The sequence below is a fragment of the Pseudonaja textilis genome, chromosome 8 (genome assembly GCF_049901715.1).
Source record: "Pseudonaja textilis isolate UNSWEBS1 chromosome 8, rPseTex1.2, whole genome shotgun sequence".
NCBI lineage: Eukaryota > Metazoa > Chordata > Lepidosauria > Squamata > Elapidae > Pseudonaja > Pseudonaja textilis.
The window spans coordinates 20152182-20174249 of record NC_141997.1 but is presented as its reverse complement, the minus strand read 5'-3'; the positions used below and the strand labels follow the sequence as shown (position 1 = coordinate 20174249).

Here is a 22068-nt window from a genome sequence, read left to right as displayed (position 1 = left end):
AGAGATAACTATCTAGTAAAACAAAACTGTTCTCTAACAACTGGTTCTTTGGAGAATATGCTGCTTCCATGTACTATATTTAAAAGAATGTGCAGGAAAGCAGCTTCTTGGGTACAATGTAAGTAGAGAAATGTATTTTGTAAACTTAGAGCCACAGAGTTACATAACACATTATCCTTAGTTTATTAAAATTCATGTTTAGTTTATTGCTGACTTAAATATATGGAGTTTTTTTTTTAAAAAAAATGCTATTCATTTTCAACTGTGTTTCTTATCACAACTACAGGTGAAACTCAAAAAAATTAGAATATTGTGCAAAAGTTCATTTATTTCAGTAATGCAATTTAAAAGGTGAAACTAATATATGAGATAGTCTCATTACATGCAAAGCAAGATAGTTCAAGCCTTGATGTGTCATAATTGAGATGATTATGGTTTACAGCTCATGAAAACCCCAAATCCACAATCTCAGAAAATTAGAATATTGTGAAAAGGTTCAATATTCTAGGCTCAAAGTATCCCACTCTAATCAGCTAATTAAGCCATAACACTTACAAAGGGTTCCTGAGCCTTTAAATGGTCTCTCAGTCTGGTTCAGTAGGAAGCACAATCATGGGAAAAACTGCTGACTTGACAGTTGTGCAGAAAACCATCATTGACACCCTCCATTAAGGAGGGAAAGCCTCAAAAGGTAACTGCAAAAGAAGTTGGATGTTCCCAAAGTGCAAAATCAAAGCACATTAATAGAAAGTTATGTGGAAGGGAAAAGTGTGGAAGAAAAAGGTGCACAAGCAGCAGGGATGACTGCAGCCTGGAGAGGAATGTCAGGAAAAGGCCATTCAAAAATGTTGGGGACGTTCACAAGGAGTGGACTGAGGCTGGAGTCAGTGCATCAAGAGCCACTACATACAGATGGATCCTGGACATGGGCTTCAAATGTCGTATTCCTCTTGTCAAGCCGTTCCTGAACAACGAACAATGACAGAAGCGTCTTACCTGGCTAAAGAAAAACAGAACTGATCTGTTGCTTCTCCTCTGATGAGAGCAACTTTTGCATCTCATTTGGAAACCAAGGATCTGGAGTCTGGAGGAAGAATGGAGAGGCACACACTGCAAGTTGCTTGAAGTCCAGTGTGAAGTTTCCAGTCTGTGTTGATTTGGGGAGCCATGTCATCTGCTGGTGTTTGTCCACTGTGCTTTATTAAGTCCAGGGTCAACGCAGCCATCAACCAGGAGATTTTGGAGCATGTCATGCTTCCTTCTGCAGACGAGCTTTATGGGGATGCTGACTTCATTTTCCAGCAGGACTTGGCACCTGCCCACACTGCCAAAAGCACCAAAACCTGGTTCAATGACCATGGGATTATTGTGCTTGATTGGCCAGCAAATTCGCCTGACCTGAACTCTATAGAGAATCTAAGGGATGATAGACATGAGACTGAACAATGCAGAAGAACTGAAGGCCGCTATTGAAGCATCCTGGTCTTCCATAACACTTCAGCAGTGACACAGGCTGATAGCTTCCATGCCATGCCGCATTGAGACAGTAATTTCTGCAAAAGGGGCCCAAACCAAGTACTGAGTACATATGCATGCTTATACTTTTCAGAGGTCCAATATTGTTCTATGTACAATCCTTGTTTTATTGATTGCATTTAATATTCTAATTTTCTGAGATTGTGGATTTGGGGTTTTCATGAGCTGTAAGCCATAATCATCACAATTATGCCAAATCACAGCTTGAACTATCTTGCTTTGCATGTAATGAATCTGTCTCATATATTAGTTTCACCTTTTAAGTTGCATTACTAAAATAAATGAACTTTTGCACGATACTCTAATTTTTCGAGTTTCACCTGTATGCCACAACATATTGACATTTACAATTATGGCTCATTTGCTAATATTCCTATCCTTTTGTTTTTCAAAGGAAAAGATGACGCTGAGCCAAAGAATACAGAAGACTGTACCTTGCATACATCGTAAGTCAGCCTAATATTTATGGATTGTTAAATGGTAGCAATTTTTCCTGAAGGTGTGTCTGTCAAAAAAGTCAAGGTGATGGCTGCTACTGCATAATCAAAATCCTGCTTCTTATTTACATGCACCACTGCCATCTTGCTTTTTGGACCCACCCTCCAAGGACACTTCTGTTTAACATACAAAAATCTCTTTTGGATTTAAAATATTAGTTTTGATACTTTGGAATATTGTTTCAATGAAAATTATAGCAATTGGCTAGTCTAGCAAAAATCCTTGATTTCTAAAGAGACTGTATCAAACAACAATATATACCTAATTTTGAGTTAGCACTTTATAAAAAAATTAAAGATTTTTTTTATATGACAAAAGGAGTTTTTCTCTCTAACTAAAACATATAGCATATGTTGCTTATGATTTACTGTTTAATTTTCCGTGGCTGAGATTATAGTTTCATCTTTCAGTTGCTGAAATCCAACTGAAAGAATTAATATGATTTCTACAATTTGTTGAGGATTCTGAATTAATAAAATCAGAAGCACAATAAATCACAAGATATGATTCTAATGAAACGGTGGTAGGCTTTAGTGGTCTGCCTGTCAAAAAAATTTTCAAGTGCTGCCTACCATTTTTATTATGATCAGGAACAACTAGATCCAATAATGTTTATTTGGTGCTAGATATTCTTGAAAACAATTTAGAATAAAATAATATCTCAAATAAATCTATAGTGATGTTTGATGTAGCTATGTAAGCCCCTTTCTTCTAAAAATTATTAGCAAAAATAAGAATCTGATTGGTGATTAATAATTGTCATGTATATTTTAGTCTATACACACAGGTACACACAGATACATTGTGCTTTGGTTTAGAATATTTTTGTTCTTTAAATGTGATCTTTAATTATTTCAGCTGTTGTTAGGAATTGAAAATGCTTTATACGGTATTCATTTTAGTAAAATCAAATTTGAATACATATATTTATTATCTATTAACTTGATATATTAAAGTTCATTGGCTCTGAGTGGTTACAAAAAAACATTAAAAATAAGATAAACAAAAACAGAGAGTAAATATGGTAGAGATGACAAGAAACAAATTTATCCAATTCAAAGAAGAAAGGGTTAGTCACTAATAAATCATTTTCCTAAATTAGGGTTTGAACTTGGCTTTTTAGAAATATATTTCAAAACTTTAAATGTAAGTCAGATAAGAGAAAAGCTGAAAATGTATTTTTAATTATAATTTCATTTGTGATGTATATGGAATAGTTAAGAAATTATTAAAGAAAATGTAAAAGCTATATATATGAACTAATCGTTGCTGAAAATGAACATTAGACTTCTCAATCATTAATGAACTATGTTCCAATCTCTAAATGTCAACAATCTTGAGATTCTTGCTTAAGGAACTAGACTTCCTCCTCTTCTTCTTCTTCTTCTTCTTCTTCTTCTTCTTCTTCTTCTTCTTCTTCTTCTTCTTCTTCTTCTTCTTCTTCTTCTTCTTCTTCTTCTTCTTCTTCTTCTTCTTCTTCTTCTTCTTCTTCTTCTTCTTCTTCTTCTTCTTCTTCTTCTTCTTCTTCTTCTTCTTCTTCTTCTTCTTCTTCTCCTTTTTCTTCTTCTTCTTGTTGTTTTATGATTTTTTTACATTAGCCAGTGTAATGGTTTGACTGCCAATTTTTTCAGCTCTATTGTGGGACACGCTCACGTGCTTCCTATAGTGAGCAACAGGAGGCCAAGCTGGCTTCACACCAGAAAGAAAAACAAGCAGCTCTTCCTGCAGTGTCCCTCCCTTTCCTGGGTCTGTCTTGCAAATGAGCATCACAACCAGGAAGGTTCAGAACTGGCAGGAATCTGCCTGCATGGCACATCAACTCATCTACCCACCAAAGTGGTACCTACATATCTACTCACGTACAACTTGCTTTCAAACTGCTATTTGGATAGAAGTTGAGGCAAATGATGGGAGCTCACCCTACCATGAGCTGCTAGGACTTGAACCATTGAAGCAAAGACCATCTCCAGTGTCATAAAGCTACTGAGTTACTTCACCTTTATGTAATCAGTAGAAAATAAGGAAGAAAATAATACAATTACTATATTAAAATATATGTGTAAACGTAGTACAGATAGGCTTAACTTAGAGATGCCCTGTTTAGTGACTATTCAAAGTTATGACAGTCCTTACACTCAACCATCAGAGTGTCTCTGCAAACATGTGGTCAAGATACAGAATCTGGCAGATATTTTTGAGCATCGCGCCATCCCATGATCATCATTTATATGCTTCACATCTAGCTTTCAACAAGCAAGCAATAGAGAAGCTGGCAGTAAAACTACAAGTTCTGGTCATATTCTGTCATGCTTGGTGACCATGGGGAATTAGCTTAACAACCATTTAAAAAATTGAAATTGGTCATGGAAGAGATCAAAGTAAAATAAAAAAAATGGAATACACAAATGTAGACATTACTGAATGTTCTTCTCAAAATCGTAATTTGTTATCCAAACCTTACTTTGGTGAACTTTTGGTGAACCTAAATGATTATGCAGATTTGTTAGGTCACACAATCATTCTAGTAAGTACTACAAAGGAGAATCAGATAATATAACAGATATATTGTGAGTATGTTGGGCATGGTTTTTAAAAACAATCTCTCTAAATTGCAGCATGGAGATGAATTACTGTATTATGATATAAACAACAATGCCCTCTCAGATGCAAACAAGAAAATACTTTCAATAATTTCACAATAATTTGATATCAAATGTTTTGATGAAGCAGGAGCAGTGAGTAATTTATGATAGCAAATGTCTGTGCCACATAGGCAATCAAAAGTATAGTTTACTTGGCTGAAGGCTATTTTATTTGGTTCATTTAAAAAGTGTCTCCATATATAACATCACTAAGCAAGCAATATTAAATTCTTCAATATGTCAAAGAGCTACAATTTAAAGCAATATAATAGCTAGATTCTGCTCATGTTTCCAATTAAATATGATTTCTGACTGCTTATTAAAGAGAGAAGTTGAATATCAGACCATCTCCCTGATAGTTTTCAGCTCTCGGTAAATGTTATATTAGTCACCAAAAGCTGTGCTGAAGAATGTGGAATGGAAATAACATAGAGGTGCCCAGGCATAGCTATTCTAAACTCCTAAGACCTGCATAAAACTCCGCCTGCATAAAGCTCTCTAAAACTACACGAACACCCAAAAGCTATCATTAATACAGCAGACTGCAGATACTTAACACTGTGACAACTCTTTTTCTTAATGTCTAAACTGTCAGAGTAAATGTAAACTATTTAAGGGCTTCTGGAGAACTTGCCTCCTTGAGATTTAAATACTTCTTCCCAACCCCTTCAAATGCCGACAATTTAAAAGAAGGAAGAATGTTCTTTTATGTGTGTGGTAAGATATTTTTTCTTGTTTAAAACAAAACTGCTTTTGCTTCATTCCTAAGAGTAAACCAGCCTGATGCAGTTCAAATTCACCTCCATGCTGTGTTCTTAGCAAGAACAGATATTTTTGTCAGGTATTTTAAATATCATTTCATGATGTTAAAACTCTCTCCAGCTCACAGAGAGACAGCTATAGAACAGAAATAGAAAAGGCTGCTCAGGGATGATGATGACAGAGCATGGCCAGATCAGCCAAATTAACACCTCTGTATATATATTTCCAATTGGACACCAATGTCATGTCCTATGTAAAGGAAGCAAATAACAGATTGTATACATTTTAATTTTTATTTTATTTATTTATTTATTTGATTTGTCAATCACTTACAAGATAATAGGTATAAGTATATACATAGTTATGAATACATTCCAATATTGTTCAGGACTTATTTATGTCAGATGAAAATGAGTTTTTAAACTAGTTGTTCCTTTCACATTCACACACGCACACACACAGAAAATAAAGATTTTCTGACTTCTTTTTTAAAAGGTGCCAATTATTCCTATTTCTCCCCAAAGTATATAAGAAATACGTAAAAAATCTGCAAAGTAATTGTGTCCTTGGTGTAAATTCAAAGAGGCAGATTAAAATTATTTGTGGATATCTCAAGTTCCACACACAAATTGTTTATATATAGGAACAATGGAACTTAATTTATCCTTTCACTGGTTTTACTGCTTCTTTCAAACATTACTTTCAGGGACAGGTTTATTGTGCTCCTGAATTAGGCAAGGAACTATTCATGAGTGGAACATTTACATTTAAGAAAAGAGGGAGGGAATCATCTTCTTCCTATCAAATTACTCCAATGTTCCCTTTGGAAACATTGGAAAAAGAAATAAAAGGAAAAAAGAGAACTAAAACTCTGGTTTCTGATTGTCTTTTAACAAACAGAAGAATGCTTATTCAAAGAATTATAATGTATCCCTCCATTTTGCTGGGAACTTTCAGTTTTATAGTCTGGCCCCCTGGTTACATGATCCCTGCCTAGGATTCAGGGGGAAGCAAGCACTTAACTAGGTTCCCTTCAAAGCTGTACAACAAAATTAAGAAATAGAGAATTCACACCAAAGTGTTACAAAATCCTAAAGTTTTACATCATTTGCTGATTTGTTATATGCCAAACTTTATCCCAAGTTCACCTGGTCTTTGGACTCACTTTTCATCTTCAATGCTAAAAGAACACAGCCAGTGACATCACACTACAATTTAAGCACATATCTTATATCTTGTTTTAACCTTTATATGTATGTATCAGCACCCATCATTTGTTCAATTTTTCCCATGGCCAAAACATCATTAACAAAAGTGACTTTATCCATTGAAGATTATATTTATATTGCATGCTGAGATTCAAGTTAATACATAGAACTGGCTGTGCTCTGTAATGGAGTCTCATGCAGGGCATTCTGGTCAGCGGGAACACAAAAAATTTGATATTGATGGAAGAGAATATTTATTTTATTTTATTTATTTATTTTTATCAATTGCTTCCAAGATAATAGGTATAAGTAAAAACATAGTTATGAATACATGGTTACATATAAGAAAAATAAAAAAATAAAAAAAATAAACAATAGGACAGGGATGGTAGGCACGTTGGTGCGCTTATGGACTCCCCCTACAGACCTCTTAGGAAAGCGGTGAGGTCAATAGTAGACAGTCTAAGGTTAAAGTTTTGGGGGTTTGGGGAAGAAACCACAGAGTCAGAGCATTCCAGACATTGACCACTCTTTTGCTGAAGTCATATTTCCTGCAATCAAGTTTGGTGCGATTAACCTTGAGTTTGTATCTATTGTTTGTTCTTGTGTTGTTATGGTTGAAGCTGAAGTATTCATTGACAGGTAGGACATTGCAATGTATGATTTTATATACTATACTTAGATCGGACCGAAGGCGGTGTAGTTCTGGGTTTTCTAGGTCTAAAATTTCAAGTCTGGTGGCATAAGGTATTCTACAACAAGTAGAGGAGTGGAGAACTCTTCTTGTGAAATATTTCTGGACTTTCTCAACTGTGTTAATATCAGATACTCAATGTGAGTTCCAGACTAATGAGCTGTATTCGAGTATTGGTCTAGCAAATGTTTTGTATGCTCTAGTTATTAGTGTAATATTACCAGAGAAAAAGCTACATAAGATTAGATTAACAACTCTCAACACCTTTTTGGCTATGTAGTTACAGTGGGCTCTAGCACGTAGATCATTAGAGACAAGTACTCCAAGATCCTTGGCAGAGTTTGGATCATCAACAAGGTCTTGACTATTCAGCCTGTATTTTATTTTCTGATTATTTTTTTTTGCTAATATGTAGGACAGAGCATTTATTTGTTGAGATTTGAAGTTGCCGTTTGTTTGACCATTCTGATACATAGTCAAGGTCTTTTTGAAGGGTAGCAGTATTGTCTGTGATGTTGAATAGCTTTACATCATCAGCGCAGAAAACACAGTTGTTCTTGATATGATCACAGAGGTCATTTATGTAGAGTATGAAAAGAGTTGGTCCTAGAACACTGCCTTGGGGGACACCACTGTTGACAGGTACAGAATTTGATAGGACACTCCCAATTTTGACCATTTGTTGTCTGTTTGACAGGAATGCTTCTATCCAGTTATGCAGGTGTCCAGAGATACCGTAAGATTTTAGTTTTAGTAGTAGTTTGTCATGTACCACTGAATCAAAGGCTTTACAGAAGTCTATGTAGATTGCGTCTGTTGCTTTGCCCTGATCGAGTTGTGTGGTCCATATGTTTTTGCAGTGTAAGAGTTGCAGATTACATGATAATTTTTATTTATTTTATATTTATAAATATATATAAAATATTTGTAGCTGAGGATTGACCTGTGGGTTCTTGGTGGTGTTTGGCTTGGTAGCATTGATTATGTTACCTAGTTTGGTAATAAAATGTCTGCAAGAAAACAACCAAGCTCCCAGAGCACCAAGGACCTCACAAAAAGGTGCTTTTTCATCAAAAACCCTGAATCATTTTCCATATGTTCAGAAACTATCCCCCTAAATCTCTGGGTCTGATATTCAGGAAGTTTGTAGACTTCTAATGGAAAGTCAGTTCTTTCATGATACTACTTAGATCTAAGTAGATCAGACGGGAAATCAACACCACAGGAGAAAGGTTAGAACTACCTTTTTTGAGATTGGTTATAACAATATTTCAAATATCAATATATCGTATCATTTCCCCATTCTTCTACTACAGTGAATGTCTGCCTAAGGTATTTTCCAATGTTATTTCATTGCTCTGGACTTAAAAAGATAATTCATCTCTTTTTGGTTAGTTTTTCTCTCCCCCCCCTCCCCCCCATTTCTGTCAAGGTCAGAAGGTCAGCCCAGAAGGCCTGTACTGAACCAGATTTTGATTCTAAATCAGTTCACAACAAAAAATGTGTGAAAATGTTGGTAATTATATTTAAAAAGAGAGCTTGCTTTAGGGCAATTTTCATTTTAAAATTTTATGGTGGGGACATATACTTGTTAAAGATCAAAGCAGATGATTTGAATGCTAAATAAAAGTTATAGGACATAAGATTTACAGTTTTATGAATTTTCCTTCATTTAATTGAACTTTAGAAGAAAAATGGGATAAAAATAAATCAATAACATGCACGGAAAGTCTCTGGATATCTCTTGATGGCATGTTTAAATAGCTACACTTTTTGTGATTAAGACAAATTAGAAAAAAATGATACCCTGTCAACATGTAAAGTTACCGGTAAGTGGAGATGGTTTCAATCGTTGTCAAATGAAAGAATTTAGTTCATATAATTTTCACCTAAACATGAGAACCCATTAGATACTAGATTTTTTGCATATTATATGAAGAGAACGTTCATTTCCTTTTATAAAACATCTAGGTGGGGGGGGGGGGAATAGAGACTTTAAATAACTTTATAGCACATTAAAGTATCTTTATCGTGCATTACTGATTTCTTGCAATACCTTTCTATGGGATTCTGGAAAACCTGCCAAAAATGAATCCAGTTTCTAAAATGAAGTTATTGCTTCTTAGAACAAAAAGGGCCTTGAAAGTTTGTTGGCTAAAGTATTTATCCTTGAGCCGAACATATGGCACAGGACTGTATAAGCTTCATTGTAATGTTTACTCAGATAAATGCAGGGTAAGACAAATTAAACACCTAATTCTGTCAAATGTTATTATTTCCACTTTTTGGTGCTCGAAGAAAGCTAGAATATTAAAAAAGCATATGAGTTTATTAATGACTTTGTGCACAAAATTGTATTTTACTTTAAAAATAAATAATTGTGGTAAATCAAATATATTTATTTATATGGACTCATGACAGCTTACAACTGTATTAAATCATACTTAATACAACATGGATATATACATACATACATACACACACACACACACATATATATCTGTCAAAAGCTTACAATACAACAGAAACAAGAATAAACATAAGTTTAAATACAAGGAATAGGAACTAATAATTGGGGACAATAGGACAGGGACGGTAGGCACAATCGTGCGCTTATGCATGCTCCTTACAGACCTCTTAGGAATGGGGTGAGGTCAATAGAGGTTAGTTTGAGGGTAAAGGAGTGAGGGTTTGAGCAGGTGACAGCAGAATCAGGTAGTGAGTTCGAGACATTGTTCATTCTGTTGCTGAAATCGTACTTCCTGCAATCGAGTTTGGAGTGGTTTACATTTAGTTTATATCTGTTGTGTGCTCTTGTGTTGTTGTGGTTAAAGCTGAAATATTCATTAACTGGTAAGATGTTGTAACATATGGTTTTATGTACAATGCTTAAGTACAATCTTAGTCGGAGTAGTTCAAGGTTGTCTAAGCCTAGAATCTCAAGTCTAGTGGTGTAGGGTGTTCTGTTGCGAACAGAACATATAATAGACACACACACAATAAAAATGTATGATGTTTAAATCAGCCTGTTATGCCCAAAATTGACATAAGTGTAGCCATTTTAGTTTGTCTTAGTATATATTCTTTTTCTTATTTTCTCTGTGGTAGTAATGGGTGGAAGGGTTTTGGGCTTGCCGCATTCCTAAGAGGGGAGGAGTGGAGATAAAGAGAGTGTTATGGCTAGGTGATCTTCTTTCCTGTGGGAAACAAGCTGTCCAGGCTTGGACACCTGGAGGTGGAGATTTATGACATCAAGCAACGTTGAATTACTTCTATTGGAGAATGTGACTATTGGGATTGTTTCTAACTTCTAATATTGTGGGGTAATTCCAGGTTCGGTCAGATCCGGAATTACCATGGACTTTGCCAATTTGATGCTTTCCTAAATAAAAGAAATCTTTTTGAAGGATGGACTTTGTATTTTTTTTTAATGGATTTCATCACTTGAAACCTGACACAGCCACAATTACATGACAAAATTGAAATGTCCATGGTAAGATTAAATAACCTTAACTCTATAACATCAAAATGAAATACAATTATAACCAGCATCCTTAGTACAGCACACATAATTGCATAAAACAAAATCACATAATTAGAAATTAGCCAAAACCAGCCAGATGACATCAACTATCCAAGTCTGTCTAAAATAATTTACCATTTAATACTTTCTTGAAGTCTATTACATTCAAGGTAATCCTGATATCGAAAGGGAGATTATTTCAAATTATTGTAGTTGTTACCAAAAAAAAAAAAAGTCTTCACACATACACCTTCATAAAAATACGGTTGAATCTCGTAGAATATAGGATGAGGGCAAATACATATTTTTTTAGGGAGGCAGTTCTTTTATTTGTGTACTGATAGTAGGACTAAAAAATAAATTCTTTGTACTAGAATTTCAGCAATGATTGATAATGTTTCATAAGATAGAACTGAAACCATTTTTCATTTTTATTTCATGTCCTGTATGCTACCTGTTATTTGTAAAACATTTGTGGAAGGTATACTTCAAACTGTTCTCTACTTTGGGAAATGAGCCATATTGTAACAGGACTTCAAAAAAAGGTTGCAGTTGTAATTTTTAATTAAAGTTGAATACAAAACCATATTGTTCTGTCCTTCTGTCTATCTTCAAATATTCTTGAAATGAAATTAGTTTAAAAGATGAATTTAAGATCAAGAAACTTTTTTGTAGTATTTATCTCCTTCTATAGCCATTGTTGCTGTTCTTTAATTTGAGACAGTTGTGAATTAAAAGCTTTGGAAGAATAAAAATGCATGGAACAGAAGGCAAAAGAACAAGGAGATGAATATTGGTTGGCCTTTGTCCAGTTCAAATAAAATGACACATGGCAAGCAAAAGATAATAATCAAACAAATATTAAGACTAAAGTCATAATTTAGAAATAATCTGTTTCACAGACTTTTTAGATTGAACGAGATCCAGGATTTTTTGGTTATATGTTTAGTTTAATGCAGATCTTATTCACAGTTTATGTTCAAGCTTGTTTAGTCATAAAGTATTTTAGGATATATTGAAGTTTTCTCCTTTTATAATTATTATTCTGGTTGATCTACTTTTTGTAAACTCTATTTTTAAGTTGTTTTCTATAACAGATTGTGGGCAGTGGTGGGATTCAAATAATTTAACAACCGGTTCTCTGCCCTAATGATTACTTCAACAACCAGTTCGCCAAACTGCTCAGAAAGTTAACCTTGTTAACTTTATCCCGAATTCGGGTTCTCCTGAATTGGTGCGAGCTGGCTGAATCCCACCACTGATTGTGGGAGTTAAATGTATTTTTTATAAATAGATTTGATAGTTTATAAACATATTTAATTTTATAGTGTTCTATTTTTTGAATCCCAGAAGTGCAGTGATTTTCATCTTCTTACCACTATAAAAATGCAGTTATGAACAGTTAATAATTTTTATATTTAAACATATTTCATTTAAGATGCAGTAATACATATTACAGTGTGGATTATAGCAACACATTCCATCTATAATGTATAATACATAATAATGTATTATGGGGGTCTTGAATTTAAAGCTGTTTGTTTATTGTGGTAAACAACAATTACCTGGATTAATTAAAATATACTTGGAAGCAAATATAGCAGCCTTTATTTGATAGGACGCAACTGGAGGTTTTATTTTCTTCAGGGTAAAACTCTTTCCATTACATCTTCATTATTTTTAAAGTGTAGGTCTTGTATTAAACATGAGGTCTTAGTAGATGTTGGTTAATTTTGCAATTATGCTTTTCAGTTTATATTATCTAAGCATTCTAAGCATATGTTAATTTTTAACATGTTAATTTTTAACGTATCACTGAAATCACTGGGGATTAATTGTACCTAATTTTAATACATCATATTCACATTTCTTATATGATCCTTTTTCTTTTTAGTAATCTCCTGAGTAAACAGGCCAGAGATTTAGATGATTAATACCTAAACATTCAGCTATTATTCTGGAGAGATGTTTAAAAGGATGTATTAAAAACTAATTGTGCATAAACCAAACCTTTTATTATTAATAATGGTAGACATCTCATTGATATCTCTCATTGCAATTATAAATAACCTACATAGATATTGTTCTATTATTATGAAGTGCCTAAATAGAAGGAAGGTTAGAATTCATATGCTGTGATGTCTAATTAATTCAAGATAGGAAAGTAGGTGCAAAGCAATGTTTTGTGAGATTTAATCCACATTGTGAGAACTTTCATGTTAAATGTCAGAATTTTACACATCGCTTCCTTTAGTTAAAGATTAATTGCATCATACATTAAATCAAATATGCAATAAATATAAACTCTGACTTACATTAAAGAGAGTTGAAGGATTGATAATGTAACATATTTCAAGACCTATATATAATGAAATTGAAAACTAAACATATTTTATTCTTATGTTAACCAGTTTAAAATGCAGTCAGTCAATGATGAATTAACGAAAGATTGTAATACATACTTTTTATTGTTGTTTTTATTTATTCCCTACCTTATTCATAGTAAGGAAACCCTTGAATCCCAAATGACTTGCGCACAGTAAGATTAATTTTTGAATAGACGTGCATAGGATCAGGGTTTTATAGATCTCACGTAGAAAAATATTAATCTTAAATGAAGTACTCCTTTTACATTAGTTAAATTTTAATTGCTACATTGTTATTTGAAATGTTTAAAAAATTAATTCTTCATTAATCAGCTTGATTAATAATAACATTGCTGAATAGTCATACATTCATCATATAGATCTTCAGAATAGATCTGAAAACAGTCTTAGATAGGACTGCTCAAAGAAATGGTCATTTCATTGTGCTATAATACAACCAAAACCAAGAATAGAGAGATATAACTATTGGCAAAATATTTCAATGAAAAATGGAGGAACAAAATTCTTATCTAGTTTGAGGGTCAAATTTCATAAATATATCTATTTGTAACTCCACCTTAATGGTGTATCATTTATTAATCGTTAATATTGGTGCATAAACATTGTCATATCTTTAAACACAAGGGTTTTAATATTGCATTATTTTTCAACATAGACTGCCAAATAATTTTTATTTGAGGACCTTGAGTGAGTCTTGCGGGATACCCAGGATTCTAGGACCACACATTAAGAAACACTGATTTAGAGATGTTGGTTTCATTCATTCACTCATTCATTGCTGTGAGCATCCTAGAATTATATTTACTAACATGGGTAGCTGTATAAGCCTAATAAAGAAATATTGAAATGGCAAAGAAAGCAGTTCACCCTGTTATAAAAGAGAGTGCTAAATGGATTTCTGCTACAAGATCATTGAAGTCATTGAACAGATAAAACAGTAATCAAAATACACATCAGCATCTTTAGGCTGATGTTGAACCTTAAGGTAATTAAAACTGTCCTCTACTCACACAACCCATTACTGATCATATTATTACATTAGGTTAACTTCATTTTAAAAAAAACAAGGCTATATATTTTAACTTTTTCAAAATATATAGTTAAAATATATTAAAGGAAGCTTACTTGGATGTTATGCTAATGATGTTACCCTAGTAATCAAGCATACAAAGGACATTCATGCTCTTGTAATAAAGCCAGGGAATACAGTGGGGAAAAAAAGGACTAAAATAAAATTCAAAGACCAAACTTTGTCAAGGGCAATTGGTACAATAAGCAGCCTTAGAACTGACAAGGAAGATACTAAAATAGTGAATACTAGTGCTTTCTAGCATCAACTATCAAGAGTCAAGAAATACGCTGCAAACTAGCACTTAGTAGAGAAGTAGAAGGCCTTGGAAAAGATAGTCAGGTACCAGAATAGTGCAGTATTATCTATAATGCTTTGAGGAAGTGAAAGTGGAACTTTGAAGAAGTAGAGTAGAAATAATATTTATGGTGTTGGAGAAAATTCCTGAGAATTTTCAAGAAAGCCAACAAAGCAAATAAATGAATCATCAAACAAATCAACCAGAATTTGCACCTGAGGCACAAATGATCAGGCTCAAATTATCGTACTTGAGACACACAATGTGAAGACACAGCTCACTGGCAAAGGCTCTAATGCTGGGAAGGATGGGAGGAATGAGAAGAGAAGGACAACCTGTAATCAGATGGATGGGTTGCAGTGGCAATGTATGTCTTGTTGGAAAGCCAGATTAGAGACAAATTGTCATGGAAAAAAACTATCTGTTTGCACCAACTTGATGGCACATAATCAACCACTTAGTCCGACTATTATGCCTCAGGTGCTACTCTCCTTTTTCATCCATGACTGTTCATCTCTTATTCTTTCTGTGACTGTATGAGGAATTTCATATCTACAGTTGTAAAGAGCTATCTATTTCCTCCTTTACTTTTTGTTGCTTTTTTTAACTTACACCCAAACTAATGTTAATACTGTTCCTGTTAACATGCTGTACTTTTTTTACGTGTAATAAAATAAACTTGCAAACTGGCTATTTCTTTGACCATATGGACCTTTTTCAGCTAATAACATTTATAATGAACCTCACTTTTCCAAATAAACTATTTATAGAAAGGGAAAAAAGCTTACTCAAAAGGATAAGCTACTGCTATCTTAGTTTCTCCTTTGTATATAGACAATTACGTTACAGTAGAACAGTCAAGCGATATATGTGAGTATTTTGCAGAATCTATTTCTTGCTTTAAATGTCATTTAATTAGTTTGTTCATCATAGTCTCTACATAATAACTATAAAATTAGTTCTGAAATGAGGTAATTAATTTTTGTTTATAGAAAAAAACAAGAAGTGTTCATAATAACCTCAGGGTTGATAATGGGAAAAGTCCAATTACATTTTTTTAGCATTCAGTAGCTAAATGGATTGAGCAGATGGTAGCACCTAGTCAAGAAGCTGTTTTGGAAAAAGACAAGCAGTATTGCATCAACCAATCACCACCAAATGCCAAGACTTTAGACAGTCTGGAAGGTTAAAAGAAACTCTAGAAAAAATAAAATAGCAATCCACTTCCACATTTTTGCAAAGAAAACAATATTAATATGTCCATGTTAGCAGACACCAAGACCAGCTCACATATAAATGAATGTCTAATAAAATTGAATTAAACTTGTGTACTTGATTATAATTTTAATCAGGATTTGCAACGTGATTTGAAATTGATTAAATGCCCTATTCAAATGTGAATGGAGAAGATTAATTCTGCATTATGGTAAGGGAAGATAAACAATTGTATACTGATAGTCTTTTAGTCATGGTTAAAAGATTAGAATCATTGTATTTTGAAATGAGTTGTTAGCAAAAGAAAACCAAAAATGCTTTCCAATATTTGGATGTGTTTTCTATCTCTAGTTTTTTTTTTCCTGATATCTCAAGAGTTGGATGGAAAAGATCCTGTGGTAAAAGAATTTAGCAGCAAGTTTACTTAAAGCAGTCCAACTGTGCCTCCTTTGCATGTTTATTCACAAATAGGACTTACTCCCAGGAAATTAAATATAAGATTGTAGTTAAAGTAGTTGAGGGCTTCCAAAAGCTTTGAGTTGGGCTTATTTCCATCCCATGGGAACTCTTCTGTAGAAACTCGTAAGAAGTCTTTTAATTAAATACGACAATAAATACTGAAGGTGCTGGCAGCCTGCATGGCAGCCCAGCTACCCCTTTTTGGAAGGGAACACTCCAGCCCCCAACTAAATCTCCAAAACAGTCTGAAAATGTAGCCATAGCAAATACTATCTCCTATATAGCCCTCAGGGATTTCCCAAAATAAAATTTAATTAAAATGCATTCCAGCCCTCATCCCCAATCTACATTATTGATATTTAACAGCATGGATAATTATCACCAGAGTTATAAAAATTGACAACTGTAATATTACTTCGAAGTTTTGAGTATTGCATTTTTCAGAGTAACTCTGTTTCGGGTGGAGAGAGGGTCAAAATGGTGAATGTACCTAGGCCATCAAAGCCCACTATTTGTGTGTATATATGTATGTATGTGCGCACATAAAGTATATAGTACACACATATAAATACAGAAGGGGGAAGGAATGTGTTATTGGAAAGGAAAGGAAACATTAATCATTTATAGATAGTGACCAATAATTAGGTGTGACGAAAACATTTTTTCTTTTATAAACTGATGTAAAAGCTGTAGTATGATAAGAAATTTTGATCTCCAAGTCTGTTCTTAGATGGAATGCTAGATTCATGGGTAAGAGCATCAGGCAAATCGATTAGAATCTTAACTCCACACCCCTACCCCCGCCATCATCCTCAGTTGAGACCAGATCAGTAACCTTAATTAGTATATCCACCTAGTTAAATTAAAAAGCAGGTTAGCACAATTATTCTACTTTCCTGAAATCATCCAATATGACACAAAAGAAAAAAAACATAATGTTCTTGTTATCACCTACAACTCAAAATTAAAATCATTAAAACATGTCACAGTAATCTATAGTATAAATTGAATAATGAATGGCATTTCATTTGAATGATAGACTTGCAGTTGCACACATACAATCAGCTACCAATTTTAAACAGTTACTGTCCAACAGCAAAAGGACACACTATAATGGCACAGATTCAGAAATCAAAAACTCTCTGATCCAACTACCAAACCTGATCCCATAGCTATTCTGATAACAACATCTAGACCAGTGTTTTTCAACCTTGGCAATTTTAAGATGTCTGGGCTTCAATTCCCATAATTTTCCAGCCAGTCTGGGAGTTGAAGTCCACACATCTTAAATTAGCTAATGTTGAGAAACACTGATGTAGGTTATCAAAGCACCATGAATTTTCTTATTCAGCAAAATCATACTTCATTTATTGGTAGACACAGTAGCTCAGAAATGCAACATTCCAGAATATTCTGTCACTGACTTCAAAATGGCCATTCTCAAGAAATTTAATTTGAGCGGAAAATAGTCAATAATCCCTCTGCCAATCGCTATGTGTATATGTGTGAGTATACTATAATCTTTTCTTAGGGTTATATTCTGTTCCATTAACTTGCAAATTCTTAAAGTGCCTCAGAATTTTTATTTCGGTTTATCAAGACTATCTTAAGTTTCTTCAATAGACTTTACTTTTGTTACTAAGCATTAACTTCTATTTCTGGAAGACTGGACAGTTAAATCTTGTTCCCCCTTTAGTTGTCTGACTTTTCATTAACCTCACTTTGATTTTGTGAGTCCATCATTGGTACAGTTTCAATCAGCCATACACATATTGAAATGCTTTTCTTTTAAGTCAAGGATAGATTTTTATGCTGGTAGCACATTTGGAGTTTTGAGAACATACTGTAATGTGACCGTGCCAATCGGGTGGGATTCTACCAGTTTGGCCAAGTTTGTAGAACTGGTAGCTCTGAAGAGCAGCTGACACCGAACCTGTTGCTGCAACGATCTTCTGGACTTCTTTCTGATTGGCCCACCTGCCCGCCCAGGCTCTAGGCTGTGCTTTATTCCCTGCTTTTTCCTCCTCAGCTGTTTTGCACAACACAGCTGAGTGCCACTCGTCAGCAAGAGAAGGTGCTAGAGCTGGTAATTTATAAATAGCGCAGTGCGCGCTCACCGAACTGGTTGCTTGGCCAGTAGGATCCCACCCCTGGCGCCAATACAATCATACCACATTAATTTTACCAATTCACTAACAACCATGCTGGGCATTTAGCATTAGCTCCTCCCATGCTATGTAGCATATTGGGCAGCAAGGAATTTCTAGGATTTTTGGTTTGGAGTGAGTACATCATGTTCTTCCCATGTGGTGTTTAAAATCTTTTAAGATATCTATGAACATGCTTCACCATCTATTTTGAGGACATTATCTTGGTTGTTTGGCATTGGGGGGGATCCATCTCATTGCCATCTTGGGAATTCAGTTACTTTCCAAATGGAGTATATGGCCTTCAAGCTGGAGTCTTCTGTGTGCAACTATGTTATGTAATTTGTAGGAAAAATTCTTTTGGAGTACTTCTTTGTTGGTAACATGGTCAAAATAGCAAATCTTAAGGATTTGACAAAGACAACTTTGTTGAAAGATGCCTTTGCTGCTAGGCATGGCCAGTGAACCCATTCAACTAAAGGTAAACTAACCTTTTTCCGGAATGCTCTTATTATCCTGAAAGGAATTCTGTGGGATGAAAACTATTACTGAGAGTAGATATGATGCTAGAGATTTGTACTTTACTTTGTAACAAGTCAGGAAACCTTTTATTATAATTTAAATAATATGTAGAAAGTCAAGTTGGGTGGGCTCCAATACAGATAGTCCTTCGGTTACAACCACAATTGAGCCCAAAATTTAAGTTGCTAAGTGAGTGTTGACCTATTTTATAATCTTTCTTGCCATATTTAAGTGAATCGCTGCACTTGTTAATGAGTAAAATGGCTGTTAAATGAATCTGGTTTCCCCATTGACTTTGCTTGTCAGAAGGTCACAAAAGAGGACCACATAATCTTGGGACATTGCAACCTTCATAAATAGGAGTCCACTGCCAAGCGTCTGAATTTTTATGATGTGACCATGGAAATGCTGCAGCAGTTGCAAGTGTGAAAAATGGTCATAAGTCACTTTTTGCAGTGACATAACTTTGAATGGTCACTTAATAAACTGTAGTAAGTTCATTGTAGATGAATCTAAGGGAACTGATTGTCATAGGTACCAACTTGTCTATTCCTATTCTAAGGTCATACATAATGCCAATTTTCTCAAAGATCAATTTTTCAGTTCTGAATTATCTAGCACTTTCTTCAGCTTTGTCTGTGTTCATAAAGCTATGACTGACTCAAACAATCATGACATTTCAATTATTTGACCCTATTTATTATAAACAGCCATACATTTAATAATAAATATTACACTCTCAAGTTTTAGCTATTTGGCTAAAGGCATTTTCTCCAACCTGGTTCTTTCTAGAAGTATTCAGTTGAAACTTCTGTGTTGCATAACCAGCATGGCTATTTAGAATAAGTCAACTTCGTATAAAGTCTTTGAAGTAAAGAAGAAACTTATCTAAAATAAAAGTCCACCCTGAGCACCCTGAATGATTAACAAAATTTCAGATAACCATTTTCATTTTTGTTAACTTTGCCATATTCAAGATATTATCAATATTTAAGAATGTTTATTATTGTGAAAACAGAAAAAAATGATAAAGCTCTAAAGCTTTGAAAAGCAGTGAGCTTCTCTAAGTTGGCCAGCAATCTGGAGAGTGTAATTACCAATGAAATTTATGATACAACTTGGCATATTGAGCAAAGTAGTATGCAGTTTATATTTCCCCATTGTTTTTCCAAATTTAAAATTAAACAATAATTTTAAATGATCATGTGAAATTAAAGATGGATAAACTTACCAAAATAACAGTTCTTTGTTACCAGCAGAAATGATGTTAATGGAATCAAAGGGGCAAAATAAGAATTGGTGAATTAAATAATTCTGCAAAACTCTATTGCTTAAGGCTGTTTCCTGTAATGGTAAGTGATTACAGGTTTTGCATAAATCTGGAGAGAATATTTACATTGCAGTCAAAAATAAGTTTCTGATGAATGAAAACAGTTCTTTTGTGGCAAGATCTATTTGTAATTTCTGTGTTGCTTTTTTAGTCTTTGTATTTTTTACACTTTGAATTGGAAGAAGATGGGAATAGCTTTAAAATTGTAGAAAGAAATATTAGTATCCTATACTGAGATGCTGACATGTAACGGATCTGCAAGATCTAGTAATAAAAGTCAGAGAGTCCTGGTGAAAAAAAAATAGGATTAAAATTAAATATAAAGAGATCAACCTAATGATAGCAGGAACAACAGCCAAGCTTAGAACTGACAGCGAAGATATTGAGATGGTAGATAACTTCTGCCTTCAAGGATCAACCATTAATAATAAAAGAATCAACAATCAAGAAATACTCCGCAGATGAGCACTTGGTAGAGCAGCCACAAAGATCTTTTGTAAGATATATCTGTAGAGAGTTCTAACTCAAGGCACAACTGACTTGGTTCATATTATCAGTTACATATTATGGGAAGTCCTTGCTCTCTGGAAAAGTATAATGTTGAAAAAGATGAAAGGTAATCAGAAGAGGACTATCAGGAGCAAGATGGATGGATTCAGTTGTAGCGTCAATGGGTGGACTATTGAGAGATCTGAAGAATTAGATTAGGGAAAGATTGTCATGGGATAAAATATGTGTGGTTCCTAAGTGATTTTATAGCATAGAATTGTAAATCATCTCACATCTCACAAGACTATACAGAATAATTCATGTGTATGATAAATGGAATGGTTTGACTAGTATGTGATAAAATAAAAAACCAGTAAAGTAAGGTTTATTGTTGAATTGCTGAATATAGCATTCCTGCATAGTAAAAAAAAATTGTTGCAGTTTCCTGTTTCCTAATATTTTGCTGAAACAATACCTGTTTAGTCAATATTTCTTAGTCTTTTGATTTCCTATTTAATTTTTGCAATTTTAAGTTCTTAAAACTTTGTAAAAAATAAGCAATGTGATTTCAGCACATTAGTTTTCTAGTCTGAAAAACTGTTTTGGTGGTAGAGATATTATAACCGAGGTTAAAATAACAGTTCTGTTGATATAGTGTTGACAGATTTTTCTAAATGAAATGCATGCTTTGAATATATATATTCATTAAACAAAATTGACCATCTGTTACATGATGGAAAAAGAAAAATAGCAATAAATTTCACTTCATTAACACAGACTGAAACATGTGTCTACCCATTATTCATGAAGTATTTATGTTTTACAGTTTAGATATCTCCTCTTAATATGATAAAAATACAATTTGGTCTTAATAGTCTCAAAAGATCATTCTTAATGTGTATGGGTTTTTTTATGGAGCTTCCATTTGATTATTACTTCAACATTAAAACTCTGGAAATGTCCCTATCAATATGTATTGATGGCAGCCGGTTTAAGTGAAAATCAAATAACATGCAAAAAAGAATAAATATCATGAACATGTTGGGATCCCATGTAAAGATTTTTTTTTTCTGTAAATCCAGGATGATATATATTCTGCATCTCACTCTGGAAACAGAATGGTTTTTTTGTAGAATAGATTGAGCAGGCAGGGGATGATGAACATTAGTTAAAAAAAATTAAACTTTGTTCTTTAAGAACTCCAGTATGATTATATATCAGTTCTGCTAATTTCACTCTGGAATTAGAATGGTTTAAGGATTAATGTCATGTGTTAATAGATTTTTCGA

General features: G+C 33.8%; 1 protein-coding gene across 8 annotated transcripts in view; it reads left to right on the top strand.

Annotated features, from left to right (window-relative positions):
• The window catches only part of AFF3 (ALF transcription elongation factor 3), a 229157-nt gene that overhangs the window by 135540 nt on the left and 71549 nt on the right, over positions 1-22068 (top strand). For all 8 annotated transcript variants that reach the window (XR_015744562.1, XM_087938471.1, XM_087938474.1 and 5 more), the window contains one exon: positions 1931-1982. Coding sequence is in view for 7 of the 8 variants with exons in the window: in XM_087938471.1 (XP_087794597.1) it covers positions 1931-1982 (52 nt within the window). In the remaining variant the exon portion in view is untranslated. The remainder of the gene's footprint in view (positions 1-1930; positions 1983-22068) is intronic.